Source organism: Podarcis raffonei, chromosome 5 (assembly GCF_027172205.1).
Source record: "Podarcis raffonei isolate rPodRaf1 chromosome 5, rPodRaf1.pri, whole genome shotgun sequence".
Classification (NCBI taxonomy): domain Eukaryota; kingdom Metazoa; phylum Chordata; class Lepidosauria; order Squamata; family Lacertidae; genus Podarcis; species Podarcis raffonei.
The window spans coordinates 5,300,386-5,326,075 of NC_070606.1; the positions used below are offsets into that span (position 1 = coordinate 5,300,386).

General features: G+C 43.1%; 1 protein-coding gene across 1 annotated transcript in view; it reads right to left on the bottom strand.

Annotated features, from left to right (window-relative positions):
- Positions 1 to 25,690, bottom strand: part of PCLO (piccolo presynaptic cytomatrix protein) — a 204,764-nt gene that overhangs the window by 91,471 nt on the left and 87,603 nt on the right. The window contains exons 4-7 of the mRNA XM_053387679.1: positions 20,703 to 25,683; positions 18,275 to 20,286; positions 6,077 to 8,279; positions 575 to 711 (exon numbers count right to left, since the gene is read on the bottom strand). Coding sequence (XP_053243654.1) covers positions 575 to 711; positions 6,077 to 8,279; positions 18,275 to 20,286; positions 20,703 to 25,683 — 9,333 coding nt within the window. The remainder of the gene's footprint in view (positions 1 to 574; positions 712 to 6,076; positions 8,280 to 18,274; positions 20,287 to 20,702; positions 25,684 to 25,690) is intronic.

A 25,690-nucleotide genomic window follows, 5' to 3' on the forward strand; every position in this document is an offset into this window, starting at 1 on the left:
CCAAGAGATGCAATGTGGAATCACAGCTGATCTAAGATACATAATTCTATCAACATAATCCCTTGTAGTGTCACAGGATGCTGGAAACAATTCTCAGATCCCCTGTGAGTATTGAAAAGGCTGTCCTAACACATGCTTCTAAGGTCACATTGCTGCTTCATTGGTACCCCTAAAAATACTTCCATCCCAGGTAGCACTGAATGAAAAGGTGTGTGGGTGAGGTTTCATGAATATTTTCACCAGACGAGGGAATGTGGTGACGAAGCACTGAGCTTAGGGACATACCATGCAGTTAAACTGTATCTCCCCATGTATGTCCTTTGTTCATTACAAAGGAAAATGTACCCAAGTAAATACTGCACCCCAGAGTTCTCAATTTTCAAAGAATTGGGGCTGCACATAACAATATTTGTCTTTGTCTTTACAATGAGCACTGGTATTCTAGAGTAAGGGTGGAATTTTCTTAAACCTCATTTTGACAAATTGAGTGGCCTGTCTATTGTAAGCTATGAGAGATGGTATGACTCATGAATCTTCTTAAAAACATCAATGCTTAAAAACATAGCCTCCTTACTTGGTCTTGATGCTGACTTGGTGGCCTCGAGTGAGCTAGCTTGTCTGGTAGTCTTCTGTCAAAACCGTGTCCGTTCTCCAAACGAGACTCCCGGGGCTTGTCGAACCAATCCGTTTCTTCCCGGCGCAGGTGGTAGGCTTTGAAAACCAAGGACACGTCATAGGTTCTGAGCCAGAGATGTGAGAAGAGCAATAGTCTGGTGTGCGCAGTCAACATGCATATAGCAGTTAATAATTGGCCATGCATTTTAAAGCAAAAGTAGCAGGCAAGAGTGGAAGCAGACAAACTCAGGTTAGTAGAAAGTGACAGAGAAGACCCAGCCTTGTTGACTGCGGACCCTTTGCAGATATGTCAGAATGCCATAACAATTTATCTGGGCTTGTTTGGTTCCTGAAATACTCCATTCGAATATGTTTCTGAGGTGTTTCCTCTTAGCAGGTAGTTTCATAAAACCCTTTGCACCACTCCTTATGGACTCTCAGTTCCATCACTGTCTCGCCTTATATTATTTATTTATTTATTTATTTATTTATTTATTTATTTATAAAAGTGTTTATAAACCACCAACTCATTAAAAATATCATGGTACAGTACTATACAATAAAACATGTAAAATACAGAACAAGTGACCAACACTGAATCAAATTAATTCTGTCAATCAAGTGTTTGGCTGTATGAGAAATAAGGGTGCGCACAGAATCATTCTTGGTAGACTTTTCCCAGTTCTGAATTGCTCTCCATCTTCACGTCCACAAAAATCTGAGTCTGGATATTTGCCAGAAGAGATGCATGACTCTTTAAAGCAGGTTAGTAGCAGGTAGGTTCTTATCTCAGCAGACATTTTAAGTCACTTCAGATTTTATATTTAGTTTTGAACTGATTTGGTCTATATTGCACTTGTTAATAATTGTATACCAATTAGATACACTTGTAATTAAGCAGTATATAAATGGTGTGAACTCTTGTGTGAAAATAGAGAGAGATATCTCCTGTGTGACAATTACACTAATTGCTATAAACACCTCAAATTGGTAGATGAAATCTCTTGAACTGCATCGTTTCATACTTACTAAGAACAAAAATGAAGAATTTATCATAGACGGCATCTGTAGAAGACAGACTTAGCATTCAATTTGTCGTCATATCCCCTAAACCAGGATGAACTTAAAACTTTTGAATAAGGGATTATCCTTTGTATGAACTCCAGGATATAATGCCCTAAATATTAGGATTGAACTGTTCAAACTCGCTAGACTACAGTACTAACGTTACTAACAACAAAACCCTAAAGACTCTCCTCCCTGGAAGAGAGGGGAGTGGTTGTGGGCGGGAGCCTGAGCTCCGCCCCTGGCCGGGGGCCTTAGCCCCCGCCCCTCCTCACCTGGCTGGCGCCCTCGCCCACCGGAGGCAGCCAACCAGGTGTCTCCGGGGGGCGTGTTTAGCAGCTTAATGCTGCGGCTCCAGCTCCGCCTCCTCCTCAGTCGTCATCGTCCCGCAGCGAGTCACCCACCCTCCACTCCCATTTAGCTCAGGGTCTAGGTTTTTTGGCCTTGCTATGGACCTTAGGTTGGTCGCCCCGGTTGTCTGGGGGGCCTGGTAGGAATTTTTCCATTTGGCATTAGGCTTTTTGGTTTTTTCGCCTACCTCGTAGCAATCGTCACAACTTTTGTGGTATTGGTGGGTAGGTTAGGCATTGGATTCATGTGTGTCAAGGGCTAGGTGTGGCCATCGCCTATGCTATCTACCGTGGGTTATTCCGTTAAAGGAATCTGGCGGTCGTGTATTCCGTCCGATGCCTGCTTGGCGGGAGGCCATGGCACGACCCTCGGTGACATCAGGGGGTGAGCCTATAGTTGGATCAGCATCAACAGGCTCCACCTACTGTTGAATAAACCCACCTCCTATAGTCATCCAATGCCTAAGCCAATAGCTTTTCACTGCTGTAATCAATAAAGTTGTGGCCTTTTCTTGCCCATTAACCTTATATCACGTGTCCTTGTGTGTTTATTTCACATAGCGGGGGTCGGGCCCTCGATCCACAACATTACTACTTTTGAAATAGTGGTATTACAGGATATGAAAAAGGCAGAACAAAGATCTTCTAAGAGATGGCATAATTTATCCCATGGTTTTTGGTGGCTGCTGCTTACTAGCTATGGAGCATACCTCATCTGAGGACTTTGGTGAAATGATTTCAAAGTTAGAATGCAGGGGTAAATGAGGAACTGTGGCAGCAGCTGGCAAGTAGCAGCCTTGGAGGCACCAAACAATGCCTTATCTTTGCTTTTTTGCGGAACTGATGCTGCTTTAAGAACTAGCACTATCTCTGTCTTGGGTGCTTGCCTGATACTCATTGCTTCTGTATTTTTGTAAAGATAAAATCAAATACAACACCCTTAGTCACTGGTACTCTCTCCTCATATGTGAACTGACTCTACAAAAGTTGGCCTCTGAAAGTTTAGGAGGTGCAACAGTAAGAATGCAGAGGCTTCTCAACCAGCAGTTTTGCATGTTGCATTTTAGGTATTTTCCCAATGCCTTTGTTTTCTGTGAATGTGCATGAACCCATAAATTCTAATCTGCTTAAATACATTTTTTAACTAGAAGATCACACTGGTTAAATGCAATGACACATTCTTAAAATGTTCGTTTAGGGAATTGCATCTCCTTTCTTAACAACTTTCAGAATCTATGGTTCATGTCATATAGCTGTCTCCAGACATAGCAACACAGTAATTTAAAGTATATTCATGCATATAAAGAAACTTTTTTTTTTTTTTGCTTGATCATAGTGAACAGTATGATCCGTATAACATTACTTGAACTGAAAGAATTTATGGGCTACTTTTTGCTAATAACGCTTTCACATAATGAGTTTGATATTACCATTTCATGATTCCTGGAGTTCTGGTGCTGCTCCTGATATAGCATGGATACAGTTTCCACTTCCTGCTATGGAGTTAACCCTTAAACCCCAGCCATAGATATAAAGCAGAGTTGCAGTTTTCATACAAAACAAGCAATGGTGTCAATGATGTGGATGCAAATGTTTGTTGTTTCATGAAAAGGATTGCTGGAGCAAAGATGACTTAAAATTCCAGTGGGCTCTACATGCTAGCATATTTGACAACTGTGAAACAAGAAGAATGGTCAAAGGGCCATGTTTCATTTCAGAAAAAAGTGTTATGTGTATGCCATGTAGGTGTTATGCTTCTTTATGACCTTATATAGTGGGAGCATGTATTTATGAGTTACAGAATATGAAAACCTAGGATATTTTGGTGAGAGTGGCCAGAGTATTTTTTTTTTTTTGAGGGGTGGGGTTACAAAAACAGATTCAATTCCTCTTTTACTTCAGTCAGTCTGTTATCTCATTCCTTTGTTTTCTCTGGACTGCTAGCAATTATTACTCCCTTTATGAAGAAAAAATGATTTAAAGGCTTGAAGAACTCAGGAATGAAAAGAAAAGTGGAATGTTCAATGGAACAAACTGAGACCTTAGACAAACTTTGGATCTTAAGACGAATAGGCATGGTTCCAGCAGGGCATGTAAAATGATACATACCCTCCCTCCCTCCACTCCCTGAATGGAAGTTTTAGACAACTTTTAAAGTAAGAACGCATAAGCTTTAAGTAACCACAAAAAGTAGAAACCAAAACAAAATGTAAATCTGAAGAACATGTATCGGATCCAGAGCAAATTAAAACACGCTCCGAAAAGCTCTACTCAAAAGTAAGTATCCACTGAATACAATGGGACTTACTCCCAGGTCAGTGAATATTGGACTGTAGTGTAAACCAAATTTAAGTACCCTTGAAATCGGTGCAAAAGCATACGTCATGGCTAACTTAGGTACTGTTGATCTCAATGGCATTTAAATGCAACTAACTTTCTCTGGATCCAACCTCCTGTTTTATACTTCGGTGAGATGGGGCAAATTCCAGGTCATTCGGAGGGGAAAAGCTTTATCATCAAATATTCACATCTATTATGATTCTATTTTCAGAGTGAACTGAAGGAAGGAAGTAATGGTACTGAAGTAGATAAGAAAGTGTGAGGGGAGAAACTTCAGCAAGTATTTCTTCCACAGTAATCACGGCTATTAGCAAACACAACAGGGCATGCAGTGTATTTTTATTGGACAATATGCACAAAAACTCAACAGAGCACATACAAAGAAAACGTGTAAAATTCATTAACTTTCAAAATGTCTTTTTGAAATGGCTTCTGAAACAGTATTAAAACATGTTATAAACTTTACTCAGTTCCAACAATGCTGATACACAACTTACAGTTTAATATTTAACATCAGCATAACATTTTTCTTTGCTTTTTAAAAAGTAACATTTAGTATTTCTTTTTCGTTTTCTTTTTTTATAGAAAAAACACCTTTGTGTGCATCTGTGTGAGATAAGCTTGTGCAGTTGCCTATAGGCTTCCCAACCCACCACGTACTTGAACATTTACTTGGGACTTTTAGTATTTTCGTTTAAAAAGTGGTTTCCCTACTTAGGTTCTCCTGTCCCAATCTGCCTGCTTCCTCCTCTCAGACACATCCCAATACTTGGAACAGCATATGTAATAACCACACATGAATAGAATCACTTAAAAAACATGCTTATATGTCTGAGGTACAGGTTATAGTTTATATAGGGTCATTTATACATATGGATACCATTGAAGTTCTCTGTGAAAGTTTAATGAGAAAAGTTTACTGGGGAAGCTAATTGACCCTGACGTCTGAACAATATCATATCATCATACTTTTAATTTACAAAAATCCATACATAACAGCATACACTTTACGAAGATGCAATTATAAAGGCGCAGTAACGAAGTCTCTAAAAATACAATACCCCATCATAACAATATTGCTTCTACCCATGATTCCACCGGGGATTAAAACAATGATTTGAAATATATAAGGGAATTACTTTCATAAAGGATTTTGTTTGTAAACTGTGCTCTATGGCTCTTGGAAAATTTTGGATTGCTGAAGATTTGCAGCAAGCTTATTGCACAGAAGATCTTTTCACATTAAGAAAAGGATGGGTCACAGTTTTATGAAGACTATATTTATTTTAGGTGGTATTTTCAGCCTCTCTTGATTTTAGTGGAGGCTTATTCCACTAAACACAATGGAAGAAGACAAACCAATCCTGAATTATTGCTTCTGAAAATCCCAGCCAAAATACATATAACAAAAGTGGAGTGCAAAAAAGTGCACACGCAAACTAAAAGAAAAAATAAATACAACTGGAACATGCAAGTCTATGTACCCATCCAGAATCTGAGCACAGAGTTAAATCAGCCGACCAAATGAAAAGAATATCTATCTATATACACACACATACGTACATATATATACACACACACAGAAAAAGAATGCAAAAAAAGAAAAGAAGAAGAATTAGTCCCCGAAAGATTATGAAATCAGACACATGCATAGAAATGAGGATTTGTGTTGTGGGCGCGATAAAGCAGTCTGAAGTCTAGTTTACCTTCACTGTCTGACATGGCGTGCTGGAAGTCGTCCATGATGAAGGCTATATCCCGGTCGTAGCCTCGAGCTCGTGATTCTTCCCTCATATGCTGCTGGACTTCGGGCAATGAATGGCTTGATCCAAACTGGTCCCTAGTGTCTGCGGATATAGGGGGCAATGGCCCGGCTGCTGCTCTTGCCATTCCCATTGGCTGACCCACAGGACTTAAGGGACTCTCTTCTTCTGAATTCTGCGCTACTATTGGGATTCGGCCCCTGCTCTGACTTATGGGTAGACTTGTGGGTTTAGTTCTTCCAGAGGGGGCTGCGTGACTGAAGGAAACATCTAGTGGTTCAGCCTCTTGGGCCTTCAGTCTTAAAGACGAGCTTGAAGAATCTCTTTTTAGCGATAAATCAAGCCCATAGACGGATGACGGTCGGGAAGAAGGTCTGGATCTACTGCCACTGCTGTAAGATTTGTCAGAATCATCATGTAATGTGGATCTCATTGTTGTACTCAGTGCAGCCCCAAGGCTTGTGCCAAGAGAATGTGAGAGAGTTGGCCCCATATACTTCTGCTGGTCTGTGATGTTTTTTCGAAGGCCAAATGTTATATCATCTTGGAGGAGCCTTGCTCTGGAAGTAATGCCACCAAGAGATGATGTGCTTGAAGTCAAGTAGGTTGAATAATCAAGCTCAAGGTCCCTGCTTTCCTGAATGGGTGAAAATTTAGATAATTTGGGATCAATCAAGGCCTTCTTATGCTTTGACTGCTTCTGGTAAAGAAGGGCGGCTGGAAGCTGTTTGGCAGCTTGCTTCTCTAAGGTAAGCCTGCTTATGCTATATTTCTCAGATTTGGGGAAATGTCTGTAGCTAGTATCTGCATGGTAATACTGTGAAAGGCCTGCCAGGTGATCCAGGCTTTCAGCCCCCCTTCGGAACTCCTGCTTGATCTGATGCTTCAGCAGCTTCAGTTCATAAGGGTCTTCCATGGGATCGTCATCCGTTTTCATGTAGCTGTGCAACCGAGAAGAAGTCTGCAGCGGTGCGAGGAAATCTGAGACTTCTTGCACTCTTCGCGCCTCAGTAGTTCGAAGCAGCCGATCCGTTTTGGTCAGATCCTTCTCATGTAGACCATAAGCAGAGCTCAGAGCTGATGTCCCTTTAGTGAGGTCTCCAATATCATCAATCAGCACATAATTACGTGGCGCATGGTGGTCAATATCTGCATAGAAGGAGTCACCAGATATGCTCGAGATGGGACTACTGGCCATGCTGCTCCTCTCATCGAGCCCCATCCTTAAGTCCAAGGTACTGTATTTACTACCCAAATGGGACACGACATATGTGTTGTCAGAAGATGCAGGGGCTATCATGAGAGGCTGGTTGCGAATCACGTCATAGTTCGTTGTTATCTTAGGCTCCAGATATAACGAAGCCTGCCTTGTTTTCTGTGGGATCACCATTAGCTGTGACGAAAGGTAGGAAGGCTGTGGGGTTGGTGGAGGTTGAGCCTGTGGCGTGAAAGACATGGTTGCCACAGTCTGGAATGCCGACTGGGTCTGGTAAGGAGAAACCTGCTGTTGATATAAAGGTTGCTGCTGCTGGTAATGAGACGGCTGGGAGTACTGAGTTGGTGCTTGAGTGGGAAGGGCAGGTGAAGAGTATTGATACTGAGTATAAGGACTCGTAGGAGTTGCAAACTGCGTTTCTGGTTGGGTTTGTGGGGGGATAAACTGCTCAAATTCTGTCTGGGGTGCAGTCCTTGGTCTTTCCAAGCCATGCTGAGATTCTATTCTCGTGGGCCTGGTGCTGCTAACCTCACTGTCAGACATATAGTCACGTTCCTCTGCTACACCTTGAAGATAGGCACGCTCCCTCTTTTCTCGTTCTTTTAGCAATGCCTCTTTCCGCCGATTGATGCCCATCTCTAGATACCGGAGTTTTGCATCTATTTCTTTCTCTTCCTCATCTAACTCCGCTTGCTTTTTCCGAAGCTTGGCTGACTCTCTTTCGACCAGATCCAGTTCTCTATCTATATCCTGGAGGATTTTAGCTCTGGCCATGGTATTGCTTCTACAGATCCTTCGGCGTGAAACTGATCCCACAGTGGTGAAGGCAGATTGTGTCCCTACTGCAACATCTTCTGGAGGTGGGTTGGGTAGAGTCCTCTTGACCTTCTTTTGCATTCCTGATGCTGATACACTTGAAGATCCTTTCGTCTGCGGCATAAGAAAAAACCACAGGATAATTATTTTAGATAAATGGACAAATATGGGCCAGCACAACTTGTGATCTCCCAAGCCAAAAACAACCCACCCAAATGTACTGTTAGATGCTTGACTATCCTCATGTTTTGTGGTCCCAAAGAGGCTGCAAAGCAGGGCTGTGTACAGTTCTAGCCACCCCATCGCAAAAAGAAAAGCACAGAGCTGGACAAAGTGTAGAAAAGTCCAAAGAAACTGTTCAAAAGCCTGGAGGGAGCACCTTCCCTACAAGGAAAGCCTAAAGCACTTGGGGCTTCTTAGTTTAGAAAATATGATTAAAAGGATACACAACACAAATTTACTAAATGATGCCGTTTGCAAAAAGCGAATGGAGACATTTTTTTCTCACTGTCATAACAACAGAAATCAGGGTCATCCATTAGATTCAGATAAAACCAAGTACTTCACCTAACACAAAATTCATGTATGGAACTGGAGCTCACTGCCACAGGATATGATGTTCATCACAGTCTTAATAGAAAACAAATCCATGGCAGATAGATTTTAACACTTGATTGGGAACCGCCCAGAGTGGCTGGGGAAACTCAGCCAGATGCACGGGGTAGAAATAATAAATTATTATTATTATTATTATTATTATTATTATTATTCCATGGTTATAAGCCATTGAAACTATACAGCTGAGTACCAGTAGCTGAGTGACAGAGGGGTATTGCCTTCATGTCTGTCTGTGGAACTTTCTGGAGGCATATGCCTTGCCACAATTAGGAATACACTGTTGGGCTAGATATACCTTGTGCCAGGACTGCTCCTATGTAACAGCCAGTTTATGACCATGTGAAGATGCCCAGGCTCCAGGATGACACCTGGCATTTCCACCATCTGGAGGTGCATGCCTGGGGATCCTTGGATCTTGACTGTTTACACACACTAATACCACATCCTGTAGAATTCCATCAGTTTTATTTTATCTGCACAATCCAGGGACCAAAAAGTCGTAGTGAAAAATGGCCCCCCAATGGTAACTAGTCATTCTGTTTTGGCGAGTCTAACCCTGGTTTATGGAACCATATGGCCAGAGAACTGGGCCAAAACAAACAAGATGAATTTTAACAGGGAGAAATGTAAAGTATTGCACTTGGGCAAAAAAAAATGAGAGGCACAAATACAAGATGGGTGACACCTGGCTTGAGAGCAGTACATGTGAAAAGGATCTAGGAGTCTTGGTTGACCACAAACTTGACATGAGCCAACAGTGTGACGCGGCAGCTAAAAAAGCCAATGCAATTCTGGGCTGCATCAATAGGAGTATAGCATCTAGATCAAGGGAAGTAATAGTGCCACTGTATTCTGCTCTGGTCAGACCTCACCTGGAGTACTGTGTCCAGTTCTGGGCACCACAGTTCAAGAAGGACACTGACAAACTGGAACGTGTCCAGAGGAGGGCAACCAAAATGGTCAAAGGCCTGGAAACGATGCCTTATGAGGAACGGCTAAGGGAGCTGGGCATGTTTAGCCTGGAGAAGAGGAGGTTAAGGGGTGATATGATAGCCATGTTCAAATATATAAAAGGATGTCACATAGAGGAGGGAGAAAGGTTGTTTTCTGCTGCTCCAGAGAAGTGGACACGGAGCAATGGATCCAAACTACAAGAAAGAAGATTCCACCTAAACATTAGGAGGAACTTCCTGACAGTAAGAGCTGTTCGACCGTGGAATTTGCTGCCAAGGAGTGTGGTGGAGTCTCCTTCTTTGGAGGTCTTTAAGCAGAGGCTTGACAACCATATGTCAGGAGTGCTCTGATGGTGTTTCCTGCTTGGCAGGGGGTTGGACTCGATGGCCCTTGTGGTCTCTTCCAACTCTATGATTCTACGATTCTATGATTCTATGGCGCCTAGCTTATATTTCTTTCTAACACTGCTTGAATGCTCTCCTCAGGGAGGCTCACCTGGTGCCATCATTAGGTACAGGGCAAAAACTTTCCTCTATAACCAGGTCTTTGGCCTTTTAGAAGTGGGTGGGGATATCTTTAATGTATTTCTCTTTCCTCATGGCTTTAATGTATCTATGTGGGGTTTACTGTCCATCTGTTAGGTTGTAAGTCGCTTTGGGTTGCCCTGGGCAAGATACAGCAACTGATAAATCTAATAAATAAAGCAATAAAATAAATAAAATAGCTCAGAGCTGGTTCTGGGCTGGAGGGATATGCAGAGGTCTGCGTCCGTGTGTCCCAGGTGATTGGAGCTCTAACCTCCTGGCAGGTGCCCAACAGCCTGAGCCTCCCTCCTAGGTATGCGAAGCAGTTTAAATACCCCAAATGAAGCATTATTTAAATGGTGATGAGCTCTCTTATCTGGGTTAACCAAACTCTAACCCAATTAACTCAGCTGGCTTTGCATATTTTAAACAGTGTATTTAGTCCAATTAAGTATTGTTTTGGGTATTCCATGCTTATTTGGCATCAGCATGGATAATATACTTGCTTAATGATTCAAGAATGATTTAACAATCTTCTGAAATTGGAGGGTGATTTTGTGCTACTTAAAACCAACCTTTGGAACTGCTTTGATTTCACCAGTCCAAATCAACATGTATTATTAATGGAAATACATACATTTAGGACCCCTTAACATATATTATTTGCAGTCCTGCTAGAGAGCCAGAATGTTGGTTATTTTGTCTTTTCCAGTTTGACAGAACTGTTGATGAGGTCAGGCATCTACCGAATTAGAGGAACCAGCCATCTGATAGGAGACGCTAACACGTCCAACTGCTTCTTTTTGTGTAACAGCAAAGCTTTAATATGGAACACAGAATAACTCCTAATGCATTTTGGGATCTTTCAAATTGAGTTACTGATTTGATTTTAGCCACCTGTCCAGTGACTTCCTATTTGTTGCTCTTCTACTGTTGATCTAGATTTGAATCTGTTAAGGGACCCCTTTAACTAACTCCTACACCTTTCCTTTTTTCAAAATAGTAATAAAAGAAGCAGATAAAAGAGGGACTCCTGTCATAAAAAAGGGAACTGACTACAGATGGGGAGCTTAGTGAAAAATTTTCAGCAGTGCCAGAAATAACTATGTCACCTTAGTGAAGAAACGCCTCCCATAGTTGGAAACTTTCAAACCCCAGGAGCTATGACCAGGGTCTTGTATTTCCTAGCCAGATTACACAAAGTGAGCAATTGAGGTCACCCTATTTTATCCAGTATCATCTATGTGGATTCCATCCATGTATCCTATAAAGCTGGCATCCCAAGTTATATAACAACACAGGCTTCTTTTGAAAACTAAGGGTTGGTTCACATGTGTAATCCTTTTCAGTGGAGGCAGTTCACCTATTCAGTTTCCAGGGATCATGAGAAATGAAGTAATGTACATATGCAAATATATGCTCCTAAGTTTGATCAGGAACCTCCTGGAAAATGCCATTCTGTAACTCCCATGAATATAACAGCAGCACTATGTACTACAGTTCCACAGGAAGATGGACAATATAAGCTGGATCAAGTAGTAGTAGTAGTAGTAGTAGTAGTAGTAGTAGTAGTAGTAATAATAATAATAATAATAATAATAATAATAATAATAATGTGATACAATATTACAATAGAAGGCCACAAACATTTGGTTTTTAAAACTTATGACCTCCCAGATGTTGCTGAACTGCAATTCCCGTAACCCCTGACCCCTGGTCATGTTGGCTGGGGGCTGGTGGGAGCTGGCAGTTTTTACAGCAATTAGGGGGCCACAGGTTAGTTACTGCTGATTTAAAAGTTCACCATTTAGGAGAAATATTGATTTGAAGCATTCCTATGAATGTGAAACCCTTTCATCACTCCCCTTTCCCCAGATGGAAATCTACACCTGAACATTTTTCATTTTCATTTTCTTTTTACTAGATCCACTACATGTTTATCAAAATATTGTTCAGTAGTTTTTCATTGTTTAGCTATCTTGTGTCACCGTAGATATTGTACATTTCAGTAGAAACTTGCCAAGGGATGACTGAATTTTCACAAGACTTGCTCTTGATTTTTTTCCCATGTACAAGCACAAATTACCAACTGTCTATCAACTTATCCTAGAAAATGTTTTATTTCATGATATTATGCACCGTGAACAACAGACCCTTCTGGTGTCACCCTGACTCACAATTTATTGTTCATTTCAGGCTATGAATACTGCAATAAATTAATAGGAATAAAGGGAAGATTCGAATAAATTTGCAGGCTACACTTAAAAACCTCATGGCCATTAGTATCTTCTGGTCATTCAGTAAACTGTGTGTTATTACACTCCTGTAAGGTTGTGGAAATATGAGCAATTTCATGGTCACAGGCAGCCACATACAAGCATACAATTTCACCTCTGCCCTGATCTTACTATGAAGGCAAAGGAGAGCCTTTCTTTCAATCTTGGTCTTCTGCCTCATGTCCTGCCCATGCTAGATTCCTCCTCCAATGATCTGGAGCCCCCAGATACTGGTGGAACTCTGGAAAAGTGCAGCACAACAGCTGCAGAAGACCAGGGACCCTCAGGGAAGGCTGACAAGTGTCTTGCCCTACAGAAAGGGAGCCCAGTCTCTAAAGCAGAGGCAGAACCACTCCTGAGCCCCCAGGTGAAAGTGTTCCTGACTGGTGCTGGACAGGTTCTAAGGTACGTTGCAATGTTTAGAAATTAATGGCATGCATTATTATTACTATTAACCACTTTCTAAACCACCATCTGATGGCAATCTACACATAAAATAATTACAAGCAGTTAAAAATGCAAAAAACAATGAAGACCTTTAAAACAAGACTAAAACCCCCAAAAGGTGATGCTGCTACATCATAGCTGCACATGGAAGCTCACTTGACCGGATCCAATCCTGCGTCAACATCTCTCCCCATCTGGAATGCTTAACTTGCAACATCTTCCCTGTTATGAAAAGCTGCCTGCATGCAAAGGTATTTTGAGATGGAGGTAATTTTTACAATTATTATTAAAAAAGTGATTTCACTTCTCGTGCATTCTGAGCAGGCACAGACATGTGTGAAGGCTCTTGAATGTTTCAATACAGGGACAAATTGAACACATGTCCTTCCCCCCAATGTGAACAGTCATTGCAAAGGGTGAGGTGTGCAGCAGGATCAAGATCACAGCAAATGGAGAGGTTCCTGCTTGGCTATGATCAGGGTGAAAATCCCCCTCCTCATTTGCTTTTGGGATCAGTGGAGGCTTGCCTCCTGGAACTAGTAGCAGCTAAAGGAAAAGAGTGGGCATTTCATTGAGATCATAGAATGAGGATTGAAAAACTCTCCCTAACTGCTGAGGTCCTGATTCTTCATGCACATGTTAACTGCTTTCAAAGTTGTGTGCACACCTTACATTTAAAGCATCCCTCACAGACTCCTGGGATCTGTAGTCTGTCCACCGCAGAGCGACAATTCACAAACTAAGGTTCCCATGATTCTTTTGGGGGAGAGAATCATATTTTAAATGTATGGTGCATATGCAGCCACTGCTTTTAGTTTGGTCCTTATTCTGGATTAGTCAAGAAGGGATGTATTTAAATGTTTTATTGCATGGGTGTCACGTTGAATAAAATATTGGGGGAGGGCAAGTAAACCCTGCACTACATAATTGATGACATGACAGCCCCTAGGAGTTGGCTCCTATGTTATATTGTTCAGTTTGTATTCATGGCTTTGGCTTTAAAGGTAAAGGTAAAGGGACCCCTGACCATTAGGTCCAGTTGTGGCCTACTCTGGGGTTGTGGCACTCATCTCGCTTTATTGGCCAAGGGAGCCGCCGTACAGCTTCCAGTTCATGTTGCCAGCATGACTAAGCCGCTTCTGGAGAACCAGAGCAGCGCATGGAAATGCTGTTTACCTTCCCGCCGGAGCGGTACCTATTTATCTACTTGCACTTTGACATGCTTTCAAACTGCAAGGTTGGCAGGAGCAGGGACCGAGCAACGGGAGCTCACCCCGTCACGGGGATTCGAACCGCTGACCTTCCGATCGGCAAGTCCTAGGCTCTGTGGTTTAACCCACAGTGCCACTGTGTAAAGTTTTCAGGTTAGGAAAACAAATCTAAATAGGGCAATATCCAGCCACAGTGAAGTGCACCGAATTCCTGTTTATTTCTTCATTTCAGTGGAAAGGCTCAACTCTTCTACATGGAAGTAGATGAGTCCTAAAAATGCTTAACTCTGGTGTGGATTGAGCTTCTAACCTTTAAAAACTAAGGGATGCATAAGGATTTCTGCCCTCTGGTCTGCTACTCCTTGTTCATGCAAAGACTGTTAAAAACTCCCTTTGGGGTATATGTGTGCATCTGTTTGTGTGGGGCAGGAACACTTGGCATGAATCTAAACAGAGACAAACTGATAAAATGTTTGCCATGCTTCCAAACTGGACGTTTCCCAAACAATTATTCCCTCAGAGGATGTTAAGGGCAAAAGTTTGCCCTGTTTCCAAATGGAACAGATGTGCCAACAGATTTTGGCACTTTTCCTAGAGACCTTCCCTTGAGACTTGGGTTCCCCAGAAGAGGATTTGCACAGCTACCAACTGAATAAAGATTATTAATTATATGCAGCTTAATCCAAGGCACAATGGAGTCTATACCCATATTTTCTTGTTCTAAGTAAAATGCTGTAATTAGAAAGAATTTTCACTTTTAACATTCACTACAAAGCACTCAATACAGAAAACACTACAAAGAAGCAATATACTCCTATCTTTATTATATTATTGGAACTTGAATTGGCTGATTTCTAGTCATCGCTCAATAAAGTTAACACCTCTGCAAGGGTGAATCAACCCCCAAACATTTGCACTCATTTACTGATGTTTGAAGGTTATATAAAGGCATGCAAAGTGACAAATGAATGCTTGACTTGACATAGGAGCCAACTCCAGGGGCCGTGGGTACCTCGGCACCCACAATAATATAATTCTAGAAGCCAGGCACCCACAAAGTGAATGAGGAAAGCCGGCAGGCGGCAGCAGCACTGTCTCCAAGAAAGAAGCAGTTCAGCTCCGCCCTCCGTAGCCAGTGAGCGAGGCACCCTTTTCCAAGCGCGGGGGGTTGCCTCAGACATGGAGGCAGAATCTTTCTGAGCCCAAGCCCCTCCCCACAGAGAAGGAGGAAGAGGAGCCGCTGTCGCAATGCAGACATGTGATGTCACACGTAGCCTGCATGTAGTGCATGTGACGTCCACATTGCGGTGGGCACCCACAATCCTGAGGGCAAGCTGGCACCCCTATGCCATAACAAGAGATGTAAACCATGTAAAATCAGGGAAAGGTTGACCACAGCCTCATATAGCCTCCCTTTTCCAATATTCCTGCTCCTATTTGATTTAGAACAGGCTTCCTCAACCTCGGCCCTCCAGATGTTTTGAGACTACAGTTCCCATCATCCCTGACCACTGGTCCTGCTAGCTAGGAATTATGGGAATTGTAGGCCAAAAACATCATAGCTGTCAACGTTTCCCTTTTTTAAAAGGGAAATTCCCTTATTCCAAATAGGATTCCTCGCAAGAAAAGGGAAAAGTTGACAGCTATGGTTCAAATCCAGTATCAGCCCATGTTCTTACATGATGGGCAAGCTTGGGCAAACCAATTTTACTTATACTTTTACTTATACAACTGTAATATATGTAATATCTAGACAATATGAATCTATTCTCTGACTCACAAGTAGGCTTAGGATGTTTGCTTAAATCTTTAAGTTGTTCACCTAAGGGTGATTGTTTTTATTGACTAATGGTAGAAATAATATTTAAACTAAGAACAATCATTCCACTAGTAATATCCCAAGCTCTTTAGTGTGAAGAGAAAGCAGGGTTCCGAAAACTAAAACAGCTGCTTTTGTATTTTGGGATTAAAATTATGCAAGGAATTGATAAACTTGGGAGGATTTGCTTGATGCAACCAGTTCAAAAATAGTCTCATTGTTTAAAATCCTGTGGCGGAAGCAAATCTATAAGTTACTTCTCAACATTAACGTTTATCTCAGTTTAAACTGTCAGCAAAAAAACGTTTCTAAAGTACTTCTTTCTCTGAGAGCTGAAGACATAGCAAGACAAGGAGACTTATGAACAATTACTTTACAAAAAATATTTAAAACACAATTTACTTAGGAACACTACTTGGCTGAACTGACAGATCCTGAAATCAGGAAAAATGTTTTGTTTTACTATGGAATATACAATTATGGAAGGAAGAATATTAGGCATTTTGTGGGATCCTACAATGTTCAGACAACACATGGCGGCCATGCTAGGGAATTAGGTCCCCTTTGAAATAAGGTAAGGGACAACGGCAATAGCAGCTGCTGTCACTGGGCAGTGCTGTGGAACCCGTCTGCTACAGCTTACCTGAACTGGGCTGAGGCAGAGCAGGGTGGCAATGAGGTTGGGGCAGTGCAGATGAACCAGCGGCGCTAATCCAGCTCTCCTGTTGGTGTGTCCGCACAGTTTACCTGGAGGGTACTAGGGCGGGGCAGCAGTGAGGCTGGGTCTATGCACAGCTGGGAAGAGTCAGACTGTTTCTACCAGTATGTCCATGCAATCCCAAGCTTACTGCTACCCTGCTCTGGCCTGCTCCAGTGCGGTTCAGATAAGTTGTGGCGGTGCCTATGTTGGGAAGGTGGACTTGTGGGTTTCTTGCCACACCAGCTGCTACTGGGCAACAGTAACATCATTTTGGCACTTGTGAAAACTCACTATTATTGTTATGCTATTCCATGCTGCATCAACAGAAGTATGGTGTCCAGATCAAGGGAAATAATAAAGGTAAAGGGACCCCTGACCATTAGGTCCAGTCGTGGCCGACTCTGGGGTTGCAGCGCTCATCTCGCTTTATTGGCCGAGCGAGCCGGCGTACAGCTTCCGGGTCATGTGGCCAGCATTCTGGCAAACCAGAGCAGTGCATGGAAACGCTGTTTACCTTCCTGCCGGAGTGGTACCTATTTAACTACTTGCACTTTGATGTGCTTTCGAACTGCTAGGTTGGCAGGAGCAGGGACCGAGCAACGGGAGCTCACCCCGTCACGGGGATTCAAACCGCTGACCTTCTGATTGGCAAGTCCTAGGCTCTGTGGTTTAACCCACACTTGGAATACTGTGTTCAATTCTGGGCACCACAATTTAAGAAGGATGTTGATAAGCTGGAACGTGTGCAGAGGAGGGCAACCAAGATGATCAAGGGTCTGGAAAGCCTTATGAGGAACAGTTGAAGGAGCTGGGTATGAGATACGATAGCCATCTTCATATCTCAAGGGCTGTCACATGGAAGATGGAGCAAGCTTGTTTTCTGCTGCTCCAGAGGCTAGGACCTGAACTAATGACTTAAAATTTCAAGAAAGGAGATTCCGACTCAACACCAGGAAGAACTTTCTGACAGTAAGAACTATTCTACAGTGAAATGGACTCCCTTGGTCAGCGGTGGACTCTCCTTTCTTGGAGGTTTTTAATCAGAGGTTGGATGGCCATCTGCCATGGATGCTTTAGCTGAGATTCCTGCATTGCAGCGGGCTGGACTAGATGACCCTTGGGGTCCCTTTCAACTACAATTCTATGATTCCAATTTCTAAGCAAATAACCACACTTCTTTGATGGAAGTCATGGATGTATGTGCATTCCAAGCTACTTTCAGATTTCTGAAAGGAAATATATGAAATCAATTTAAGTATGGAAGAAACTAGTAAATTCCCTTTCAACATTGATTCCTATAAACATTGGGATTAACTCTCATTTAAGTATTTCCCATTTTATTTTGAAGCAGCACCATGTTCCACCTTCCTTGCCGTTCCATGTCTAATTAAAAATAAAATAAACACCTCCTATCAGGTTTCAAACGTACCAGAGCTCCATTGCCAGTATTGCCCAATTACCATTCACATACATAGATCAAGTTAATGAAGCAGTGCTTATTATAATACATAGGATGTCACTCAAAATGAACTTGTACTTTGAAGAAAGAAGGGGTCTTACCAAGAAACCATCCGTGTACGGGAAATGTGCTCTGGAAGGGTCTTCGGCTGTTGGGCTCAGCGGTTTGGGGTCAGACAAAGAGCGCTGCATCACCTTGGCGGACTTGGGGCTCAGCTGCGGAATCTTGGGGACCTCGGAATGCAGAATCTTCTGAAGACTAAGGTCTTCAGGGACAGGCTTCTCATAGGGTACAAAGGCCGACTCTATAACTGCAGCCGGTGATACAGGCGAAATGGGAGAATAAAGTACTTTGGGAGATTTGGGAGGGGAGGGGGCTACCTGAAGTGTGGGTTCTGGCCGGAGGTGCGAAGAGTAACCTATTTCTAATGGTGTTGGGCGCTTTTTATCTTTCTGAGGGGAGGTAGCTGTGAGGTATTGGGGGCTTTGGGTGTCTGAATCCGTTTCTGTCTGACACCCCAAACTTCCTCCTTTGTATGTCTTTTCTGGAGCTGAAATGTGTTTTATTATTTCTACCTTTGCATCTAGCTGGGCCCTTGCTGAAGGGGTCCGTATTGTCCCTACTGGCTCTGTTTGTACGGATATCTCCGCCACCGTTTGCACTGCAATACTGGCGACTTGGGGAAACGGCTTAGGCTTGTCTGCCTCAGTGGTACCTTCGTATTTCCCCACACGGGCTTTCCTCCTTGACCTGTTGGTCGGATCCCATTCATCTTGGTCCTCATCATCTGTCTGAACACTTGTATCCACACTCTTTTTTGTTCTCCTCCTTCTGTCTGCATAGCCCATGTCCGCACCATCCTCATCGTCGGTTTGAACTCCGCTCTCCACTATCTTTTTAAGACACCTAGGCTCTTCTTCCAGAGCTCCGTCAAGTTCCTCGTATGGGCCACGCAGCTTTGGCATGGAGCTCCTCTTTTTCAACTGCTTTTCCTCTCTCACATCCACGTCTTTAAGAGACATCTCTGAGACAGAGCTTAGCAGGCCAGGCCTGGGAATGTACTGAGTTACACCATCTGACTGAACTGTGTACCAGGCTTGGCTTTGTGGAATTTCAATTCCCAGCACAGCGGAAGCAGTGGTAGTGGCTTCATCACCAGCCCAAAACTGCCCGTTGGGGGCAGCAGCGTACTGGCCTTCAAGGATGACTTGGTCTGTGGTCGTCTGTGGAGACACAGTTCCAGAAGGTTCGTAATTGTACTGATAGATCTGGTGGATCTTCTGCTCTTCCAAGTGCTGGTGGAGCTGCTGCTGCAGGTGCTGGATTTGTTCAATGTGCAGTTGCTGCTGCGCTAACGTTTCCTGCCTCATCATGAACTGTGCCTGCCTCTCTTCTTCTTGCTGATATAAGAGGTGGTGCTTCATAGAATGCAACTCCTCAAGCTTCTTCTGAACCATGAATTGCTCTTGTTCTCTGAACCGCTGAATTTCTTGACGCTCCCACTCAAGCTCCTCTGCAAAACGTTGCTGCTGTAGTTTTTCGAGCTCTAGAAGCTCGCGCTCCAAGTCAAGGTGCTGCTGTTTGCCTTCTTCGGGGGCAATGAGGTGTGTAGCTTCATCCTCAATTATATCTACAAAAGCTTCTGAAGCTGTAGTGAAAACAGGCATCAAGTTGGTTGGCTCACTAGTAATGGCTTCCATGGGAAGAGGTTGCAACCCTGGGTCAATGTCGATGTCAGTAATTGCACCCTCTTTCTCAGAGGCTACAGTTGTCAAGAAATCATATGATCTTGGAAGTGCCTGGCTATGTTGTAAGTTTGATAATGAGGGCATTGTGTCAACTGTCTGAAGAGCAGATAGGTCTCTAACGGAAGTACTGAAAATAGAACCAGGTTGTGTGGTGATAGCAAATGTGGATGGCACTGGAGTCGCAACGGATGAATAAACAACTCCATTAGAAGATCTCAAAACACTTCCAATGCCATAAGGGGATCCTATGGATGGTACTATTCGTGCTTGAGAATACTGAGGTGCACTGATCCCAATGCCAGAAATTACTTGCCGAGTCTCTGGGTAAGGACCCGTAATCTTGCTTGAGTAATCCATAACTTCACCTGAAATTACAGGGCAGAGTTATAGTCCAGTCTTTCAAAACAAAGCCCTTTTTTGCGAGTTCTGCAAGCCATCCCATCAAGATGAGTTAAATGAGCGGAAGAGCAGGGGGCAGCTGCATGCAAATCTTCACTTTAATGCTCTACATTAGCTTTGCGGGAGGGAAGGGGGGGAAGCATTTCCTGAACATGCAGGCACATGCAGGTACCTCTTTGTGCAAAACGATTTATATAACGAAGAAACAAAAAACAAAAATAAAAATGCATGTATAAATCCCAGCAGTTTGCCACAATGTCCAACATAAATTTTAATAAAAAGGGGAAGAAAAAATAAAAAATAAAAACAATTCATCCTGAAATGAGATGAGCAACACCATTACCATATTTCAAAGTAAGATCTGAGGCCTTGTCATACTGACCTGTTGTTACTCTGCCAGAAGTTAAGTCTACTGCTACATCTGTTGCCCCAACTTGGTAATCAAAGGTATTCTTGCTTTTGTACATAAAAAGTCCAGCCTCTGATAAATTGGTATCTGACATAGAAGGTTTCATACCCCCTATTCCTTTATAACCATAGGGCCCTGAGCGGTCATACTGATAGTGATCATCTCTATAACCAAAACGATCTTCAGGTAGTGTTGTGGCGGGTGCTTGAGCTGTACAGCTCCTGCCAAATGGTAGCTTGTAAATAACATCACAACAAACAGCCCTTCTCCCTGCAGTCAAGTCCACAGGTTTTTCATCATCTTCTATTACAGTGGTAACAATTCCTGAAGTTGTTTCATCCACTGTCACCATGGTTCTGTGGGATTTTGTGGTGCTGAGATCAACTACTTCACTCTCGACTGGTTCATGAGTAGTGGAAACATCCGTCCAACCATTGGTTACACCCACAAGAGGTACCATAGCAGGCTTTGTAGTGCCCCATGTGGCTGGAGTACCTAGGGACAAATTTATTGGCACCTCATCTCTGTCTGCAGAGAGTCCCTGGACGCCTGTCACTCTAGGTCCAGGCTCAAAATGTTTTGCTGTTGTTAGCTGCAGTGGAGTTGTCATTGCATGTCCCAGATCCACAAGACTTTCTGTACTTGTACTATAGCTTACAGTAGCTGTGCAGGTCACTATTGTAAATGTTTCAGTGACTGGTGCTAAAGAGATACCAGCTGTCGATGCAGCGCTGAGATTTATGATAGCTGGCTGAACAGTGCTTACTGGCCGACCCAAAGTGTCACTTGCCATAATTTGCCTTCTCACATCCGTGGGAGCAGAAGATAGGTCCATGCAGCTACCTGCCCTTTCCACATCCATTTTAGTCAAGGTGCGAAGATCAATGACATCACCAAAGACATGGAATCTCCCGTTCTCTCTATATCTGGGTGGTTCAATGATATGTGCCGGCTCTGGGGGTATGGTTATGGAAACACTATCTAATCCAGCATTTTTGAGCAAAGACACTGTAGTCCTGGCAACCTCTGTTGATATTAAGTCTGTTGCTGAACTAGGAGCTATCTCAAAAACTGACCGTGCACTGACAGGAACAGGAGAAACAGATTGCAAAGCTCCTGGACCATATTTGCTTCGATCACTTATGCTTTGCATTTGCAGAGCAGTCATAGTTGGAGTGAATAATGATTGTGCAATCTGTGGACCCTGTTCTTTAGGGGGAGATCCTGAAGGCCAACTGGTAATTGCCTGACTGGTAATAGACTCTGTGGGAGTGCCAGGCTCAGAGGGCAACGTGATAACAACATAGGTTTCCCCTGAGGATTTGGACAATCTTGGGGAAGATTTATTAGAATGTGGAGACAGCGGGGAAGTAGGGGATGGCAACTTATAATCTGCAGGGGAAACCAAGTTCAAAGTCATACTGCTGGTGAAAGACAAACCCACTGGTTTTGGCTGTGTTTCTGCTGGTTTGTGAACAGTGGTCGGTAGCTGAGGAACTGTTGGTTTGGGAGCAATAGGGGGTTTTATTATTTCGGCAGGTCTGTGAGTGAACACAAGTCCTGCTGGAATTGAAGCTGGCTTGGGAGGAACAGGAGGGGGTGTCGATGTGTACATTTTTGTGATGGATGGTCCAGTCATGTTTATAGCAGATGTTGTTTCCGCTGTTTTGACGTCACTGGCAGATGGTACTAGGATGGGAGTTGTGGTCACTGGAGCCTTAGCCAGGGGTTTCTTTTTAGGATAAATAGCTGGTTTGGGCAGAATAGGTGGAGGAGGTGGGGGTGGAGGTGGAGGAGGTGGGGGCGGAGGTCGTGGGGGTGGCTGAGCTGGAGACTCAAAAGAAGAGCTTTTGTAAAATGAAAATGTTTGGGGTGTAACAGGGGGAACTGAAGAAATGGCAGATGGCAACACAGGTACAGTAGGCATGACAGAGGAGGATACTGGAGCTGTACATGTAAATTTCTGGTCAGATGTAGCATCTGTTAAAGCTTTTCCTGTTATGGTCACAGGAGGTCTTGCCTGTTTGTCTTCATAAAGTCCCTTCATAACATCAAACTTGGCTGCATCTTTTATAGCTTTCTCATCTTGTGGTGGGAACGTTTCTATGGCATCAGAGACAGAAACTAAGGGCTTGGGCTTTGTTTCTACAGAGGCTGATACAAAGGAGTCAGTTTCAGAAAGGGAAACCATAACCTGATCTGCAAGGGTCTCCTTAGCAGCTTCAGAGTACTCTTTTGTGGAACTTATAGGAACTTGGGTCACTGAGCTGGTCCCTTCGGAATCTGGAAACTTGCTAATAGCATCCACTGTTTCTATGTAACCTGAAATCACGCCATCTGGTGAAGAACTACCAGTGGTGTAAACTGAAGATGTGGATGACGTTAGGGAAGACGTATCTGATGGTATAATGGACGTGGCACTTTCTGAGGCCTCTGAGTACATTAATATGGATGTTTCGTGGGAAATTATTTCTTCAATTTCTCGGGCGTAATCTGTGAGATATTCATCCTCTATTTCTTCAGTTGTAAAGTGCTGAGTAATTTTGACATCCGGAATAGGAAGCACCGAAGAGCTTACTGAAACTATGTCTGAACTGGATGAAATAGTGCTTGACGTCAGGGAGGTGCTTTCTGTTACCTCTCCGGATACGCTCGTTTTTGTATCTGAAACTGTAATTAATTCAGGAGATGGCTGGGTAGGACTGGAGCCTGGAGTCAACTGCATTTGTTGTCGCCTGATAAGTTCCTCATAAGCAGCATCTGCATCCAAGAGCTGTTTTTCGTCACTTGAAGATGGTGCCACACTGTCCAGTACGATTATCTCATGACTTTCTGGCATGATGTAAGAGCTAGACACAATGTCTTCTTGAGGCATACCTGAATGCAAAGACTCTATCCTATAATAGTCCTTTTGTAAGCTGGTAGGCTTTTGCATAGGTTCTCCATATATCTGATCTGGGGGAGTTGAAGTTTTTTCTTTCAGTTGGCTAAATTCATCAACCTCTTCTTGCCTTGTCATGAGGCTAGCCTCCATAGCCCCACTATAGACATCTTCTACTAAAGATTCATATATATAGTCCTCTATTAGCATGCCACCATATAAAGGCTCTTTCTCAAACACTTCGTCTTTTTCATTTACATCTGGAAGTGGCTTGGCTTTGTGGGATGTATGCAGGATTTCTTCATATACCTCTTCAGCACTTCTTAAAGGCTTTTGACCGCTCTCTTCTTTGACAAACCCAACAGGCTGCTCTTCCGTTGGAGAATATAAAGAGACAGCTGTAGGTAATTTGTAAACCTTCTGCACTTCTATTATTTTTTCTGGGCTGATTTCAAAAGCTTCAGGATCTGACTCAATACTTGGGGAATATTCAGAACAGGAAGACCGATGTAGTTCCTCCATTTCTGCTGCCTGACGCAATTCTTCTGTCGGAGAAGCATCCTCAATCGGAGATAGGTTACTTGGTGGTGTCTTTGGCCGTTCTCTTCTTCTCTGGGCTCTGAGCTCATCCTTGTCTTTCTTAGATTTTTTGCTAGAGCTCTTCCTTTGCTGCTGTTGCTGTTGCTGCTGCTGCTGCTCTAATTCACGTTGCTTCTCCTGCTCTTTTAGCAACTCTTCCTCCTCCCGAAGCTCCTCTTCTTCGGAAGAATCTTCAATGGTTGGAAGAAGAGGACCATGCGTACGATGCCTGGCTTTACGATGCTGCTTACTTTCTCCACCCATTTTTTTGTGGCTGGGACTGCTGTCACTGTCTTCATCAAGGGATGACACAGATGTAGGAGATGTACCTGGAGTGAAGCTGGAGGCATGCAGGCTTGAAGATCCTTCTCCCCTTGACCTATCCTCTGGTGAATCTGTAAGACTCTCCATCTCTAACTCTGGTTCTTCATCAAAATACAGACTTCTCTTTGGTTGTTCAGATTCCTCAGAATATTTATTTGCTATTGTGCTATTAAGTTCTATTGTTTTGAAACGCCGAAGACCTCCTCCCGTTACAGTGATTTCTTCACTTTCTTGACTTTTTGTTTCCCTGTATTTTGGTTCTGGACTTTCATCAAAGGTCTCATCATCATCATCATGCCAGGAATGGCGTCTGCTGGCATCCTCTTCATAGCCTGTGCTACTTTTGCGCGTCATCCTCTTATGTTTTCCAGCGATTGCTTTTTTGCTTTTCACTTCTTCCTTCTTTTGACTCTCACTTGTACAGATTTCTTTCAGCTGGTTTCTTATGAATTCATCATCTTCAGAACCTGATGCATCTTCATCAGCACTCATCTCCATGATCTGTTTTCGAATGAAGTCTTCATCGTCACCTGACCCTGGGCTGTCTTCTGGTTTGTATTCATCACTGCTGGAAGACCCAACGCTGGTCCGTCTTTTTCTCCGTGGGACAGGGGAATTCTCACTCTCGCTGCTATCTTCTACAGAGTCATAGCGCTGCCTTCTTGTTGATGTATCTTCTGTCGCTTCTGTCTTCTGCTTGTACCCTTTCCGAGAAGATACACCTTGCTTACTTACCTCTGCAGAATCTCTTCCATCTTTTTCTTGAATATTTGGTTTTGCCAAATCCTCATCAGAACTGTAAGATTCCTGTGTGCTAGGTGTGGACTTTGCTCTATGTGGCTCTTTTGCCTGCTCACTATAGACACCATAAAGGTCTTTGGTCTTTCCAGGCTTCTCTTCAATGAGGGAACTTGCTTGAGCTTCCAAAATGGATAACACAGTGCTTTCTAGCTTAGCAAGATCAGAGGGACTGGTTGGGCTGCTTTCATGTGAAAGGCTTTCTTTTATACAAGTTTCTTTCAAAACATCCTTTTCATCACTTGGAATAAGACTGGGAATTTCACCAAGTGAACTTGAGATCCCATCAGATGAGTAACCAGTGTCACTTAGACCTTGTGGACTTTTTTGCTGCTGTGAGCTTGATGTGTCTGATTTGTCATCTTCTTTTTCCTGAAAT